At 35.9% G+C, this 16,630-nt stretch overlaps 1 protein-coding gene across 1 annotated transcript in view; it reads left to right on the forward strand.

Moving 5' to 3' along the window:
• Window positions 1–16,630, forward strand: part of LOC138308712 (polyamine-transporting ATPase 13A3-like) — an 86,529-nt gene that overhangs the window by 2,226 nt on the left and 67,673 nt on the right. The window contains exon 3 of the mRNA XM_069249744.1: window positions 201–330. Within this exon, the coding sequence (XP_069105845.1) occupies window positions 300–330 (31 nt within the window). The 5' untranslated portion in view covers window positions 201–299. The remainder of the gene's footprint in view (window positions 1–200; window positions 331–16,630) is intronic.

Raw genomic sequence — 16,630 nt, forward strand, 5'->3', positions numbered from 1 at the left:
CGGATCTCAGAAATGAAAAGACAAATAGTGGTTGTGAACCTGGGATTTTGGAACACGTTTGATGCTTAAAGTATTTATAAGGAGGATCTCGAGGTACTACATGATCGTCAGGAATCCTTACACTTGTAAGGTAGTGATAATATTGAAATTACACATTTTTCTACGATTAATTAATCAGTAATAGTTCTTTATTGAAACAGGGAAATGTTTACCTCGACCGTGACTGAATGCTGCAGTGTTCCCGAGGGCTATTCACACATGACTTGGATGATGTATTGTGACCTAACAGTAACAGCTAAATGGATGACGATGTCTGTAACATTAACCATGGTGAGTCTTAACAAAAGAAAAGAAAATTACCAATGTCAGCTTATATTTGCCATACCCTGGCATCCTGCATTCGCTATTCATGTCTAGCACCCAGCAACATTTCACATTATCATGTAACTTCTTAAAAACCATTGGTCAGAAATTGACCAAATTATATAAAATGGTTAGGCAACTCTTTCCCCTACACAAGCCCTTAAAACTTCCTCTTTGTCATTGAAAAAACATTTAAAGTGTACTACAAATGTTTTTCTGCCTCTCTAAGTTTTAAACTTTCCCTCTTCACCAACATTAGTAAAGTTTGTAGTCACAAAGTCATTAAATCAGTACATATAATTATTACTTTTCCTCATGCTGATGTACTCATTTAAAATAGCTTGGAAGTCTTTGAGCTGTTCCATTCTGTTCAGATCTGTACGCATGTATGGTCTATGTTTGTCACATGATTCGACACAAACTGGATAAAATATTTTTGTTGGATACAAAAAAGTTATCAAATATCTGAAAGAGATTTGCTTTCAGAAATAAGTAGATGTATTTAAAACAAGATAGGATAAAAGGTTTGTAAGCAAAAAGCAGAGCAACCTGGTTGATTTAACACGAAGTTATCTGTGTTTATATATAGGTCATGTTGTCCTCATTGCATTATCATATTTAACACAATAAACACTCTTGGGAGATTTAGAAAATTAGAAGTTCATGATTAGTTATTGCCAGTGTATGAACTCATGAAAGAAGAGGTTCATAATCAATGATTGCCAGTGTATGAACTCATAAAATTAGAGGTTCATAATCAGTTATTGCCAGTGTATGAACTGAACTCATGAAATTAGAGGTTCACAATCATTTATTGCCAGTATATGAACCGAACTCATGAAATTAGAGGTTCACAATCATTTATTGCCAGTGTATGAACCGAACTCATGAAATTAGAGGTTCACAATCATTTATTGCCAGTATATGAACCGAACTCATGAAGTTAGAGGTTCACAATCATTTATTGCCAGTGTATGAACCAAACTCATGAAGTTAGAGGTTCACAATCATTTATTGCCAGTATATGAACTAATGAAATATTAAAGGTTCATGATCAGTGTTATCCAGTATATGAACTCATGAAATTAGAGGTTCATGATCAGTTATTGCTAGTATAAGAACTCTTAGGGGACATGTTCCAAGTTTTGTAGTCACAATATGTAAGGTTTGATCCTTTGTGTTATTGAGTCATAATAGCCGTAATCGAGGTAGTAACTTTCATATTTAGCAAATTATACATTCTAAATACATGATGATCTCATTTCAATCACTGACTATTTTCTGACTTCCACATTTTGTAAGTCACTCCCTTTAAAACATAATTGCTATAATTATGGCTTGTTTCATGATGTCTGTAAAAGTCACAAATTTTGAAAGTTTTATAATTGTACACCTCGAAACAGAAGTTTTTGTATGTGTTGTATAAACATATGACAATTGTCATTCTGATACATATATGGCCACAATAACCGAGTGGTTAAGATGTACCAACATATTACCACAATCCCTCCACCTCTGGATCACAAGTTCAAATCCCATGTGGGACAGGTGCCAGGTACTGACCGCAGGTCGGTGGTTTTTTCCGGGTACTTTGTCTTTCCTCCACCATTAAACCTAGCACGTCCTTAAATAACCTAGGCTGTTAATTGTAGGATGCTAAACTAATAAAACCAACCAGCCAATCATTCTGTATATATATTTGGACAAATGTTTATTGGAATGAATACGATGTGTATATTGTATGGTCTGTTCCTGTTACATGAACTTACATCATAAAACACCCTTTGAATACATATTATAAATTAAGCATGATGATTGTGCTGTTTATAAGCTGGGTCTGTAGCATGTGTCACCCTGTACCTGTAGCTAACAGGTCAATCTTTTGTAAATGCTGCAGTTGTTAAGATAAGGACTTTTTGTAGAGTTTGGACCCAACAATTATATTACAGATTTTAATAATGATTATTTTTCAAATCCGTCTCAAATCTAATGAATTATAAATATTATCACTTTATCAGATGTTCAAAATGTGTGGAGTGGACATATAACTCTTTTCATTTATATTTCATTTCAACAAATTATATTGAAAAATAGTAGTAAGTAAATAAGATTGAGTAAAATGCTCAGGCAATACACATGCGCACACAATACACATGCTCACACAATACATGTGCTCAAACAATACACATGCTCAAACAATACACATGCTCAAACAATACACATACTCAAACAATACACATGCTCACACAATACACATGCTCAAACAATACACATACCCAAACAATACACATGCTCACACAATACACATGCTCACACAATACACATGCTCACACTGTACACATGCTCAGGCAATACACATGCTCACACAATACACATGCTCACACAATACACATGCTCACACAATACACATGCTCACACAATACACATGCTCACACAGTACACATGCTCAGGCAATACACATGCTCAAACAATACACATACCCAAACAATACACATGCTCACACAATACACATGCTCACACAATACACATTCTCACACATACACATGCTCACAATACACATGCTCACAATACACATGCTCACACAATACACATTCTCAACAATACACATATCACACAATACACATGCTCACACAATACACATATCACACAATACACATGCTCACACAATACACATGTCACACACAACACATCTCACACAATACACATCTCACACAACACATATCACACAATACACATGCTCACACAATACACATGCTCACACAATACACATATCACACAATACACATGCGCACACAATACACATATCACACATTACACATGCTCACACAATACACATGCTCACACAATACACATGTTCACACAATACACATGCTCACACAATACTCACACTCACACAATACACATATCACACAATACACATGCTCACACAATACACATGGTCAAACAATACACATGCTCACACAGTACACATGCTTAAACAATACACATGTTCACACAATACACATGCTCACACATTACACATGCTCACACAGTACACATGCTCAGGCAATACACATGCTCACACAGTACACATGCTCACACAATACACATGCTCACACAGTACACATGCTCACAAACAATACACATGTTCACACAATACACATGCCACATGCTCACACAATACACATATCACACAATACACATGCTCACACAATACACATGCTCAAACAATACACATGCTCAAACAATACACATATCACACAATACACACTCACACAATACACATATCACACAATACACATGCACACACAATACACATACTCACACTCACACACTACACATGTGCACACAATACATTTACTCACATGATACACATACTCACACAATACACATGCGCACACAATACACATACTCACACAATACACATGCGCACACAATACACATACTCACATATTACACATACTCACACAATACACATGCTCAAACAATACACATGTTCACATAATATACATGCTCACACAATACACATGCTCACACAATACACATGCTCACACAATACACATGCTCACACAATACACATGCTCAAACAATACACATGCTCACATAATACACATGCTCAAACAATACACATGCTCAAACAATACACATGCTCGCACAATACACATGCTCAAACAGTACACATGCTCAAACAGTACACATGCTCACACAATACACATACTCACACAATACACATGCTCACACAATACACATGCTCACACAATACACATACTCACACAATACATATACTCACACAATACACATACTCACACAATACACATGCTCACACAATACACATACTCACACAATACACATGCTCACACAATACACATGCTCACACAATACACATGCTCAAACAATACACATACTCACACAATACACATACTCACACAATACACATGCTCACACAATACACATGCTCACACAATACACATACTCACACAATACACATGCTCACACAATACACATACTCACACAATACACATGCTCACACAATACACATACTCACACAATACACATGCTCAAATAATACACATACTCACACAATACACATACTTAAACAATACACATGCGCACACAATACATATAATCACACAATACACATGCTCACACATACACATACTCAAACAATATACATGCGCACACAATACACATACTCACACTCACACAATACACATGCGCACACAATACACATACTCACACAATACACATGCTCACACAATACACATGCTCAAACAATACACATACTCACATAATACACATACTCACACACTACACATGCGCACACAATACATATGTTCACATAATACACATACTCACACAATACACATACTCACACAATACACATAATCACACAATACACATGCTCACACAATACACATGCTCACACAATACACATACTCACACAATACACATGCTCACACAATACACATACTCACACAATACACATGCTCACACAATACACATACTCACACAATACACATGCTCACACAATACACATACTCACACAATACACATACTCACACAATACACATGCTCACACAATACACATACTCACACAATACACATGCTCACACAATACACATGCTCACACAATACACATGCTCACACAATACACATGCTCAAACAATACACATACTCACACAATACACATACTCACACAATACACATGCTCACACAATACACATGCTCACACAATACACATACTCACACAATACACATGCTCACACAATACACATACTCACACAATACACATACTCACACAATACACATACTCACACAATACACATAATCACACAATACACATACTCACACAATACACATACTCACACAATACACATACTCACACAATACACATTTTGTCCTTTGTAAGAATAAGGGGGATAAAGGACAATGTCTTGCAGACATTTTGTCTTTTTCACAAGATTTAATTCAAACATCTGCTTGTCCTAATGATTTGATTTCAATGAAATTGAATTATTTCATTGACTTAGTGACTCATATTCATGCACCTCCATCAATTTGATTATAATACAGATCCATTTTCCAGAGGATCTGACAATAGAGCTGGGTCATGTTCTGGTCAGTTTAATGTAACCAGGTGGGATGTGTTACTTGGTGTTTTCGTTTGCACGTTTCAGTAATATAGCATTATAAAAAAAGGCAATAGTTCCACTATTCAAGAGGACACAACACGAACATATCTCATGTAAAACATGCACATTGCACTTCACACACACTACACACTGCATACATGGGAGGCTGTCTTACATGACCATGGATCTAAATAGAATGTTAAAGTAATCAAACAAACAAAGTTTTGACCTTTATGTGACCTGCAGGTGGGCTGAAATGCATATTCTTCATCTGGCCATATCAACTTAAAACAATTTCATCAAAGCATACATATGCATGTATCTATGGTCTGTATGGGTGAAACGACTAACTTAAGGTACATACACACAAAACTATATGCAAACTAATTTAATCTACCGTCAAGATTTTTAAGGCAGTAATTTGATTGGCCAATCCTAAAGGTCACTAAAACATATGACCCTTATTGGGATGTTGTCAGATGCTCTAAGACGTTTAATGGGTTGATTGATTAGGCTTAAGATCCTTTTTAACAGCTTCAATTTAGGATGTCTGTGGAGTGAGGATAGACATCTGTAATTTTCAGGGTGCCAGAAGAGATGCCGTTGATAGGGAAAGAGAGATTATCTTTTTAAATCTTTGCTATAGTTACCAAACTATTTAGTTGAGCAAGTAGAATATTTTTAACTGCTAAGGAAAAAATCTGAAACGTGTTCTGGACAGTTGACGATATCTGAATCTTTGCACAGTGTATAAACTAGATTTCACTGGGGTTATGTTCTATTCATACATATGTGTTATGTACTATACCAGTATTAGATTCTTCTAGTATTACATCATCACTGTGTATGTAGTTACATACATTAACTTATTACCTAGTTACGGCCAACTAATCCTAAAGCTAATGTGACCCAGTCCAGGATCAAATGTTTCTGTGGTATATTAGCCAATGTGTGAAGGTAAGAGATCCAACTATCCTAAGTATTATGTACATAAAGACAAAGTCTCTGATGGCCTGCTGTGATTTTGAAGAATTAGCTTTAATAAAGGCCAAGCAAAATATGTGTTCTGTGTATCTACATGTACACACTGACTCAGGTGTGTTAAAGGTATTGGACTACACACTAAACAAGGTATGCTGTAGGTATCAGACTACACACTAAACCAGGTGTGCTGTAGGTATCAGACTACACACTTAAACAGGTGTGTTGTAGGTATCAGACTACACACTAAACCAGGTGTGCTGTAGGTATCAGACTACACACTAAACCAGGTGTGCTGTAGGTATCAGACTACACACTAAACCAGGTGTGCTGTAGGTATCAGACTACACACTAAACCAGGTGTGTTGTAGGTATCAGACTACACACTAAACCAGGTGTGCTGTAGGTATCAGACTACACACTAAACCAGGTGTGCTGTAGGTATCAGACTACACACTAATCCAGGTGTGCTGTAGGTATCAGACTACACACTAAACCAGGTGTGCTGTAGGTATCAGACTACACACTAAACCAGGTGTGCTGTAGGTATCAGACTACACACTAAACCAGGTGTGCTGTAGGTATCAGACTACACACAAAACCAGGTGTGCTGTAGGTATCAGACTACACACTAATCCAGGTGTGCTGTAGGTATCAGACTACACACTAAATCATGAACAGGTGTGCTGTAGGTATCAGACTACACACTAAACCAGGTGTGCTGTAGGTATCAGACTACACACTAAACCAGGTGTGCTGTAGGTATCAGACTACACACTAAACCAGGTGTGCTGTAGGTATCAGACTACACACTAAACCAGGTGTGCTGTAGGTATCAGACTACACACTAAATCAGGTGTGCTGTAGGTATAGATACACACTAACAGGTGTGCTGTAGGTATCAACTACACACTAAACCAGGTGTGCTGTAGGTATCAGACTACACACTAAACCAGGTGTGCTGTAGGTATCAAACTACACACTACACACAATCATGATCAGGTGTGTTGTAGGTATCAGACTACACACTAAATCATGATCAGGTGTGTTGTAGGTATCAGACTACACACTAAATCAGGTGTGCTGTAGGTATCAGACTACACACTAAATCAGGTGTGTGTAGGTATCAGACTACACAAACATTCAGACTAACACAAACAGGTGTGCTGTAGGTATCAGACTACACACTAAACAAGGTGTGTTGTAGGTATCAGACTACACACTAAATCAGGTGTGTTGTAGGTATCAGACTACACACTAAATCAGGTGTGTTGTAGGTATCAGACTACACACTAAATCAGTGTGTTGTAGGTATCAGACTACACACTAAATCTAGGTATCAGACTACACACTAATCAGGTGTGTTGTAGGTATCAGACTACACACTAAACTAGGTGTGTTGTAGGTATCAGACTACACACTAAATCAGGTGTGTTGTAGGTATCAGACTACACACTAAATCAGGTGTGTTGTAGGTATCAGACTACACACTAAATCAGGTGTGTTGTAGGTATCAGACTACACACTAAATCAGGTGTGTTGTAGGTATCAGACTACACACTAAATCATGATCAGGTGTGTTGTAGGTATCAGACTACACACTTAAACAGGTGTGTTGTAGGTATCAGACTACACACTAAACCAGGTGTGTTGTAGGTATCAGACTACACACTAAATCAGGTGTGTTGTAGGTATCAGACTACACACTAAATCAGGTGTGTTGTAGGTATCAGACTACACACTAAATCAGGTGTGTTGTAGGTATCAGACTACACACTAAATCAGGTGTGTTGTAGGTATCAGACTACACACTAAATCAGGTGTGTTGTAGGTATCAGACTACACACTTAAACCAGGTGTGCTGTAGGTATCAGACTACACACTAAATCAGGTGTGTTGTAGGTATCAGACTACACACTAAATCAGGTGTGTTGTAGGTATCAGACTACACACTAAATCAGGTGTGTTGTAGGTATCAGACTACACACTAAATCAGGTGTGTTGTAGGTATCAGACTACACACTAAATCAGGTGTGTTGTAGGTATCAGACTACACACTAAAACAGGTGTGTTGTAGGTATCAGACTACACACTAAATCAGGTGTGCTGTAGGTATCAGACTACACACTAAATCAGGTGTGTTGTAGGTATCAGACTACACACTAAAACAGGTGTGTTGTAGGTATCAGACTACACACTTAAACAGGTGTGTTGTAGGTATCAGACTACACACTAAATCAGGTGTGTTGTAGGTATCAGACTACACACTAAATCAGGTGTGTTGTAGGTATCAGACTACACACTAAATCAGGTGTGTTGTAGGTATCAGACTACACACTAAATCAGGTGTGCTGTAGGTATCAGACTACACACTAAAACAGGTGTGTTGTAGGTATCAGACTACACACTAAATCAGGTGTGTTGTAGGTATCAGACTACACACTAAATCAGGTGTGTTGTAGGTAATCAGACTACACACTAAATCAGGTGTGCTGTAGGTATCAGACTACACACTAAATCAGATCAGGTGTGCTGTAGGTATCAGACTACACACAAAACAGGTGTGCTGTAGGTATCAGACTACACACTTAATCATGATCAGGTGTGTTGTAGGTATCAGACTACACACACACTAAATCAGGTGTGCTGTAGGTATCAGACTACACACTAAACCAGGTGTGTTGTAGGTATCAGACTACACACTAAACCAGGTGTGCTGTAGGTATCAGACTACACACTAAACCAGGTGTGTTGTAGGTATCAGACTACACACTAAATCAGGTGTGTTGTAGGTATCAGACTACACACTAAATCAGGTGTGCTGTAGGTATCAGACTACACACTAAATCAGGTGTGTTGTAGGTATCAGACTACACACTAAACCAGGTGTGCTGTAGGTATCAGACTACACACTTAAACAGGTGTGTTGTAGGTATCAGACTACACACTAAATCAGGTGTGTGCTGTAGGTATCAGACTACACACTAAATCAGGTGTGTTGTAGGTATCAGACTACACACTTAATCATGATCAGGTGTGTTGTAGGTATCAGACTACACACTAAATCAGGTGTGTTGTAGGTATCAGACTACACACTTAAATCATGATCAGGTGTGCTGTAGGTATCAGACTACACACTTAATCATGACAGGTGTGTTGTAGGTATCAGACTACACACTTAATCATGATCAGGTGTGCTGTAGGTATCAGACTACACACTAAATCATGTGTGCTGTAGGTATCAGACTACACACTAAATCAGGTGTGCTGTAGGTATCAGACTACACACTAAACCAGGTGTGCTGTAGGTATCAGACTACACACTTAAACAGGTGTGTTGTAGGTATCAGACTACACACTAAATCAGGTGTGTTGTAGGTATCAGACTACACACTAAATCAGGTGTGTTGTAGGTATCAGACTACACACTAAATCAGGTGTGTTGTAGGTATCAGACTACACACTAAACCAGGTGTGCTGTAGGTATCAGACTACACACTAAATCAGGTGTGTTGTAGGTATCAGACTACACACTAAATCAGGTGTGCTGTAGGTATCAGACTACACACTAAATCAGGTGTGTTGTAGGTATCAGACTACACACTAAATCAGGTGTGTTGTAGGTATCAGACTACACACTAAATCAGGTGTGTTGTAGGTATCAGACTACACACTAAACCAGGTGTGTTGTAGGTATCAGACTACACACTAAATCAGGTGTGTTGTAGGTATCAGACTACACACTAAACCAGGTGTGTTGTAGGTATCAGACTACACACTTAACCAGGTGTGTTGTAGGTATCAGACTACACACTAAATCAGGTGTGTTGTAGGTATCAGACTACACACTAAATCAGGTGTGCTGTAGGTATCAGACTACACACTAAACCAGGTGTGTTGTAGGTATCAGACTACACACTAAAACAGGTGTGTTGTAGGTATCAGACTACACACTAAACCAGGTGTGCTGTAGGTATCAGACTACACACTAAACCAGGTGTGTTGTAGGTATCAGACTACACACTTAAACAGGTGTGTTGTAGGTATCAGACTACACACTAAATGGTCAGGTGTGTTGTAGGTATCAGACTACACACTAAATCAGGTGTGTTGTAGGTATCAGACTACACACTAAACCAGGTGTGTTGTAGGTATCAGACTACACACTAAACCAGGTGTGTTGTAGGTATCAGACTACACACTAAACCAGGTGTGTTGTAGGTATCAGACTACACACTAAACCAGGTGTGTTGTAGGTAATCTGACTACACACTTAAACAGGTGTGTTGTAGGTAATCTGACTGGTGATCAAGTTTTTAGTGGTTCCTGTTACAATGTCTTGCTGTCTTGTTTTCATGGCCAATATTTTAACCTGATTGTGAAGGCTGTGGGTTTACCAAAGCTCCACATAATAATTTTAGACAATTTACTACTGGTTTTAGTTAGAATTACATTTGTCCTGACCTTGACTTCCAAACTGTAATTTAATCCAAATATTTGTCCTGGCCTTGACTTCCAAACTGTAATTTTATCCAGATGAAATGTGCATTAAAGCGAATAGTCGGACAAACAAAGGCTTAAGTCGGTAAAATGGTGTTAATATATCCAGTATAATTTCTTATGAAAATAGAAAAATAAAATCTCCCATCAAAATCGCTCTGTATGCGAAGAAATTAATATATATTATAGGAATCCTAATACGTCTTCCCGACCGGCTATCAGTGCAGTTCACTCTTAACACATATCCACCCAGCCTCGTTTTCAAAGAGATAGACGAATTTATATTTAGAACTGTGCTAAATTTACCAGGGCTTCCCCATAATTTCAATAGTCAAAACTGGACACCGTAAGCAGAACTTGACCATCATTATGGTATACAAGGACTTTTGGAAGGCCAAAGAACGTATTTAGACTGGTTTCCTTTGCCCGACTATTCGCTTTAATATTTCTTACATCATCTATAGTCAAATACACTGCTGTTTAGAGGTCACTATGCCCTTTGAACTCAAGGTCAAAGGTCAAGTGATGGAAAGGTTAAAAATTATATGTTCTTGCAGTAATTTTAAATTTTGTTTCCTAAAAAGAGTCAATTTACTTAAATCGCCGGTTGCCAATGTGTAGTGCAATATATATGCAGTTGAATAGCTTAAATCTTGATCCACTAATATTGTGGCTGATATATGTCTGTTCAATATTCAAATTCAGGTGCGGACAAAGTTAATGTCATAGGTCAATATAATGTTTAGACTGCTCACATGTGTGTTAATTTACGTAGCATATTTTTTATCATGAGCACACATTTCATTGAGTGACGTGCAATTGCATTTTGTAAAATAGTCAGATTTATAGAGAAAAAAACTCTGGTGCATGTACATGCATGTATCAACAGAAGCTTTATGCATAAGATCTGACCCAGAAAGATAAAAAAATACTAGTGTTAGGTAGAGATAGCAAGGAAACCAAGATAATGTTATGTTTGGCCTTTTTAGGTACACAAAGGTTACCCGGGTAGACGGTGCTGGTACAAAGATAAAAAATGCTTCACATTTTATGGCTACCCATAGATAATCTAGATATATGAGGAGCACTTTGACTGGCATCTTTTTAAGGGGAACATGCATTTGATATATGTAAGAAATATACAATTCTGTTAAATGAAGTTCGAATGTATGGTAATAAGGAACAGGTACTTTTAGTTTCCAAGTTTTACGTCGCAGAAATTGATCCTGGATGACAGTGGATAAAAGGACAGAAACTCGGTATTTGATGATAATAAGTGCTGATCAGCTTTATACAGTGGAAAAATGACAGGTAAACATATTTGTATTCATATAGAACAAATGTTGTGTAATCATGATTTTTTTGCCTCCATTCTTATAAAAAGTGACATTTAAACATGTTTATTCTGGCATGCAAACATGATTATTCTGACATATAAACATGATTTTTCTGATGTATAAACATGATTATTCTGATGTATAAACATCATTATTCTGAGATGTAAATATGATTATTCTGACATGTAAACATGATTATTCTGATGTGTAATCATGATTATTCTGTGTAAACATGATTATTCTGATGTGTAAACATGATTATTCTGACATGTAAACATGATTATTCTGACGTGTAAACATGATTATTCTGACGTGTAAACATGATTATTCTGACGTGTAAACATGATTATTCTGATGTGTAAACATGATTATTCTGATGTGTAAACATGATTATTCTGACGTGTAAACATGATTATTCTGACGTGTAAACATGATTATTCTGACATATAAACATGATTTTTCTTATGTGTAAACATGATTATTATGACATGTAAACATGATTATACTGACATGTAAACATGATTATTCTGACGTGTAAACATGATTATTCTGATGTGTAAACATGATTATTCTGATGTGTAAACATGATTATTCTGACATGTAAACATGATTATTCTGATGTGTAAACATGATTATTCTGACGTGTAAACATGATTATTCTGACATGTAAACATGATTATTCTGACGTGTAAACATGATTATTCTGATGTGTAAACATGATTATTCTGATGTGTAAACATGATTATTCTGACGTGTAAACATGATTATTCTGACGTGTAAACATGATTATTCTGACGTGTAAACATGATTATTCTGACGTGTAAACATGATTATTCTGACGTGTAAACATGATTATTCTGACGTGTAAACATGATTATTCTGATGTGTAAACTTGATTATTCTGACATAAAAACATGATTATTCTGACGTGTAAACTTGATTATTCTGACGTGTAAACATGATTATTCTGATGTGTAAACATGATTATTCTGACGTGTAAACATGATTATTCTGACGTGTAAACATGATTATTCTGATGTGTAAACATGATTATTCTGACATGTAAACATGATTATTCTGACATGTAAACATGATTATTCTGATGTGTAAACATGATTATTCTGATGTGTAAACATGATTATTCTGACATGTAAACATGATTATTCTGACGTGTAAACATGATTATTCTGACGTGTAAACATGATTATTCTGATGTGTAATCATGATTATTCTGACATGTTATTTCTGACATGTAAACATGATTATTCTGATGTGTAAACATGATTATTCTGACATGTAAACATGATTATTCTGATGTGTAAACATGATTATTCTGACATGTAAACATGATTATTCTGACATGTAAACATGATTATTCTGACATGTAAACATGATTATTTTGATGTGTAAACATGATTATTCTGACGTGTAAACATGATTATTCTGATGTGTAAACATGATTATTCTGACATGTAAACATGATTATTCTGACATGTAAACATGATTATTCTGATGTGTAAACATGATTATTCTGACATGTAAACATGATTATTCTGACATGTAAACATGATTATTCTGATGTGTAAACATGATTATTCTGATGTGTAAACATGATTATTCTGACATGTAAACATGATTATTCTGACATGTAAACATGATTATTCTGACGTGTAAACATGATTATTCTGATGTGTAAACATGATTATTCTGACATGTAAACATGATTATTCTGATGTGTAAACATGATTATTCTGATGTGTAAACATGATTATTCTGACGTGTAAACATGATTATTCTGATGTGTAAACATGATTATTCTGACATGTAAACATGATTATTCTGACATGTAAACATGATTATTCTGATGTGTAAACTTGATTATTCTGACATGTAAACATGATTATTCTGATGTGTAAACATGATTATTCTGATGTGTAAACATGATTATTCTGACATGTAAACATGATTATTCTGATGTGTAAACATGATTATTCTGACATGTAAACATGATTATTCTGATGTGTAAACATGATTATTCTGACATGTAAACATGATTATTCTGATGTGTAAACATGATTATTCTGATGTGTAAACATGATTATTCTGATGTGTAAACATGATTATTCTGATGTGTAAACATGATTATTCTGATGTGTAAACATGATTATTTTGATGTGTAAACATGATTATTCTGACGTGTAAACATGATTATTCTGATGTGTAAACATGATTATTCTGACGTGTAAACATGATTATTCTGATGTGTAAACATGATTATTCTGACGTGTAAACATGATTATTCTGATGTGTAAACATGATTATTCTGACGTGTTAAACATGATTATTCTGATGTGTAATCATGATTATTCTGACGTGTAAACATGATTATTCTGACGTGTAAGCATGATTATTCTGACGTGTAAACATGATTATTCTGACGTGTAAACATGATTATTTTGTGTAAACATGATTATTCTGACGTGTAAACATGATTATTCTGACGTGTAAACATGATTATTCTGACATGTAAACATGATTATTCTGATGTGTAAACATGATTATTCTGACGTGTAAACATGATTATTCTGACGTGTAAACATGATTATTCTGTGTCTTCATTCTTATAAAATGTTATCCATTCATCTTTCTGTAAACTGTTTAGATCTTCACAGTATTTGTTTCCCTGAAACATACTGCCCTTTTCTTTTTAATTTTAGATTAAGACACTACTTTCATATTTGAAACTCGTGACATAAATTCCATCTGATGTTTGACGAACAGAACAGGTTTTACCATTAGATGACTCAGATGATGAGCCCTAGCTACAATTACTACTAGATCTGGGACGGAGGTGGCATAGTGGTTAAGGTGCTGACCTTTTGCTTCCCTATGCCCCATCCTCCACCCCCATCTTTGGAATTTTCTAAGTTTCTAAGACCTGTAGGGAAGCAGTTGCCAGGTAATTCCCAATCTAATGTCTTACGAGATAAAGTATTTCTCTGGTGACTAGGGAAAGCTGGCATGTATTTGTTATGTTTGTGTGAATTCTTTATTGTCTACCTGTACACAGGTACATACAGTGGTCACTGTGCCTTCAGTAACACCTCGCTCTAGGGGTCACACTTGACCGATGGATAACATCACATACTTATGGACATGGTAATCTACCTCAGAAATCACCATGGTCAATCTACTGACCAGAGGTTTATTGTGGACTCTTAACTTACAGCTAAATTACAGTTGTAAATTCCATGTATCCATAGCAGGTCTATAATTAAGATAGATTCTCATGTACATCACTTTACCACACTAACGTTAACTACAGAGAATTGTCAGAGGTATAAATATCAATCACAATAACAAATTCTTCAGCTTTGTTAATAACGTACTTTCTTTTAAACACAATACATAAATGGTCCCTGATCAAGTAGCCCTGCCTTAAGGGTAAGAGTGTGTTATAGTACAATCAAAAGTAGGCACACACCTATTCACCTGTATCGTCACAACATAGGTTCTTAGATGTGTATAATAATGATGATTTAAATAGATTCAACGCTTCTGTATATATATATGTCATCGCACATATCTCTCATCAATTTTGGTCGGAGTAAACATTTAACACACTTGAATGATCTTTAAGGTCGGTGAGCTGTTCAGGTCTCCGATTGTGTACATACATTCTTTATTCAGGATTTTGTTACTCGGGGTACTTGCAATCTATTTTCAAAAGTGTAGCCGTCACAATTACACTGCTTGACTGCATAGCGGTTTTTTAACACTCAGACTTGTATACCTTATATATTGTTTTGTACTCGGTATTACAACTGTTCTCGTGGATGTTTATCATGTCACAAATCCATCAGTGAAATGAAAAAGTCAAGTAAGTATCATTCTTTGTTATTAAACTTAAAACAAGTAAGCTACAATTCACGTATTAAATCAGAATAGCTTGTAAGTTCTTCAGTAGCGGGTAATGTACTTGCAGCGTTCACACATATAGATGAGAAATTAGGCTGGAGTGGCCATTAGCACAAAAAAAATGTAATAAAATAATTTATTTTGCATTTGGTGCATAAGCAATCAGTATTTCATTCCATATAGGATATAGTGGCACTGAATTTTTTCGGGATGCAATTATTTATTTTTTATATTTTTAACTTAGAAGTAAAATTAGAAGAATTAGAAGCTTAAACTTTTCAATGGTGGTAATGGTGTAAAGTATGTAACTTTTTTGACTGAAGAATAATACTAAATCGTCTGCTCATATTTTTGATAGGGGAAAAAATAACGTTTGTCAGCGGTGGAGCATCTTTAACACATATTGGGTTGTAAATTCAA

This window comes from Argopecten irradians, chromosome 1 (assembly GCF_041381155.1).
Source record: "Argopecten irradians isolate NY chromosome 1, Ai_NY, whole genome shotgun sequence".
Taxonomy (NCBI): domain Eukaryota; kingdom Metazoa; phylum Mollusca; class Bivalvia; order Pectinida; family Pectinidae; genus Argopecten; species Argopecten irradians.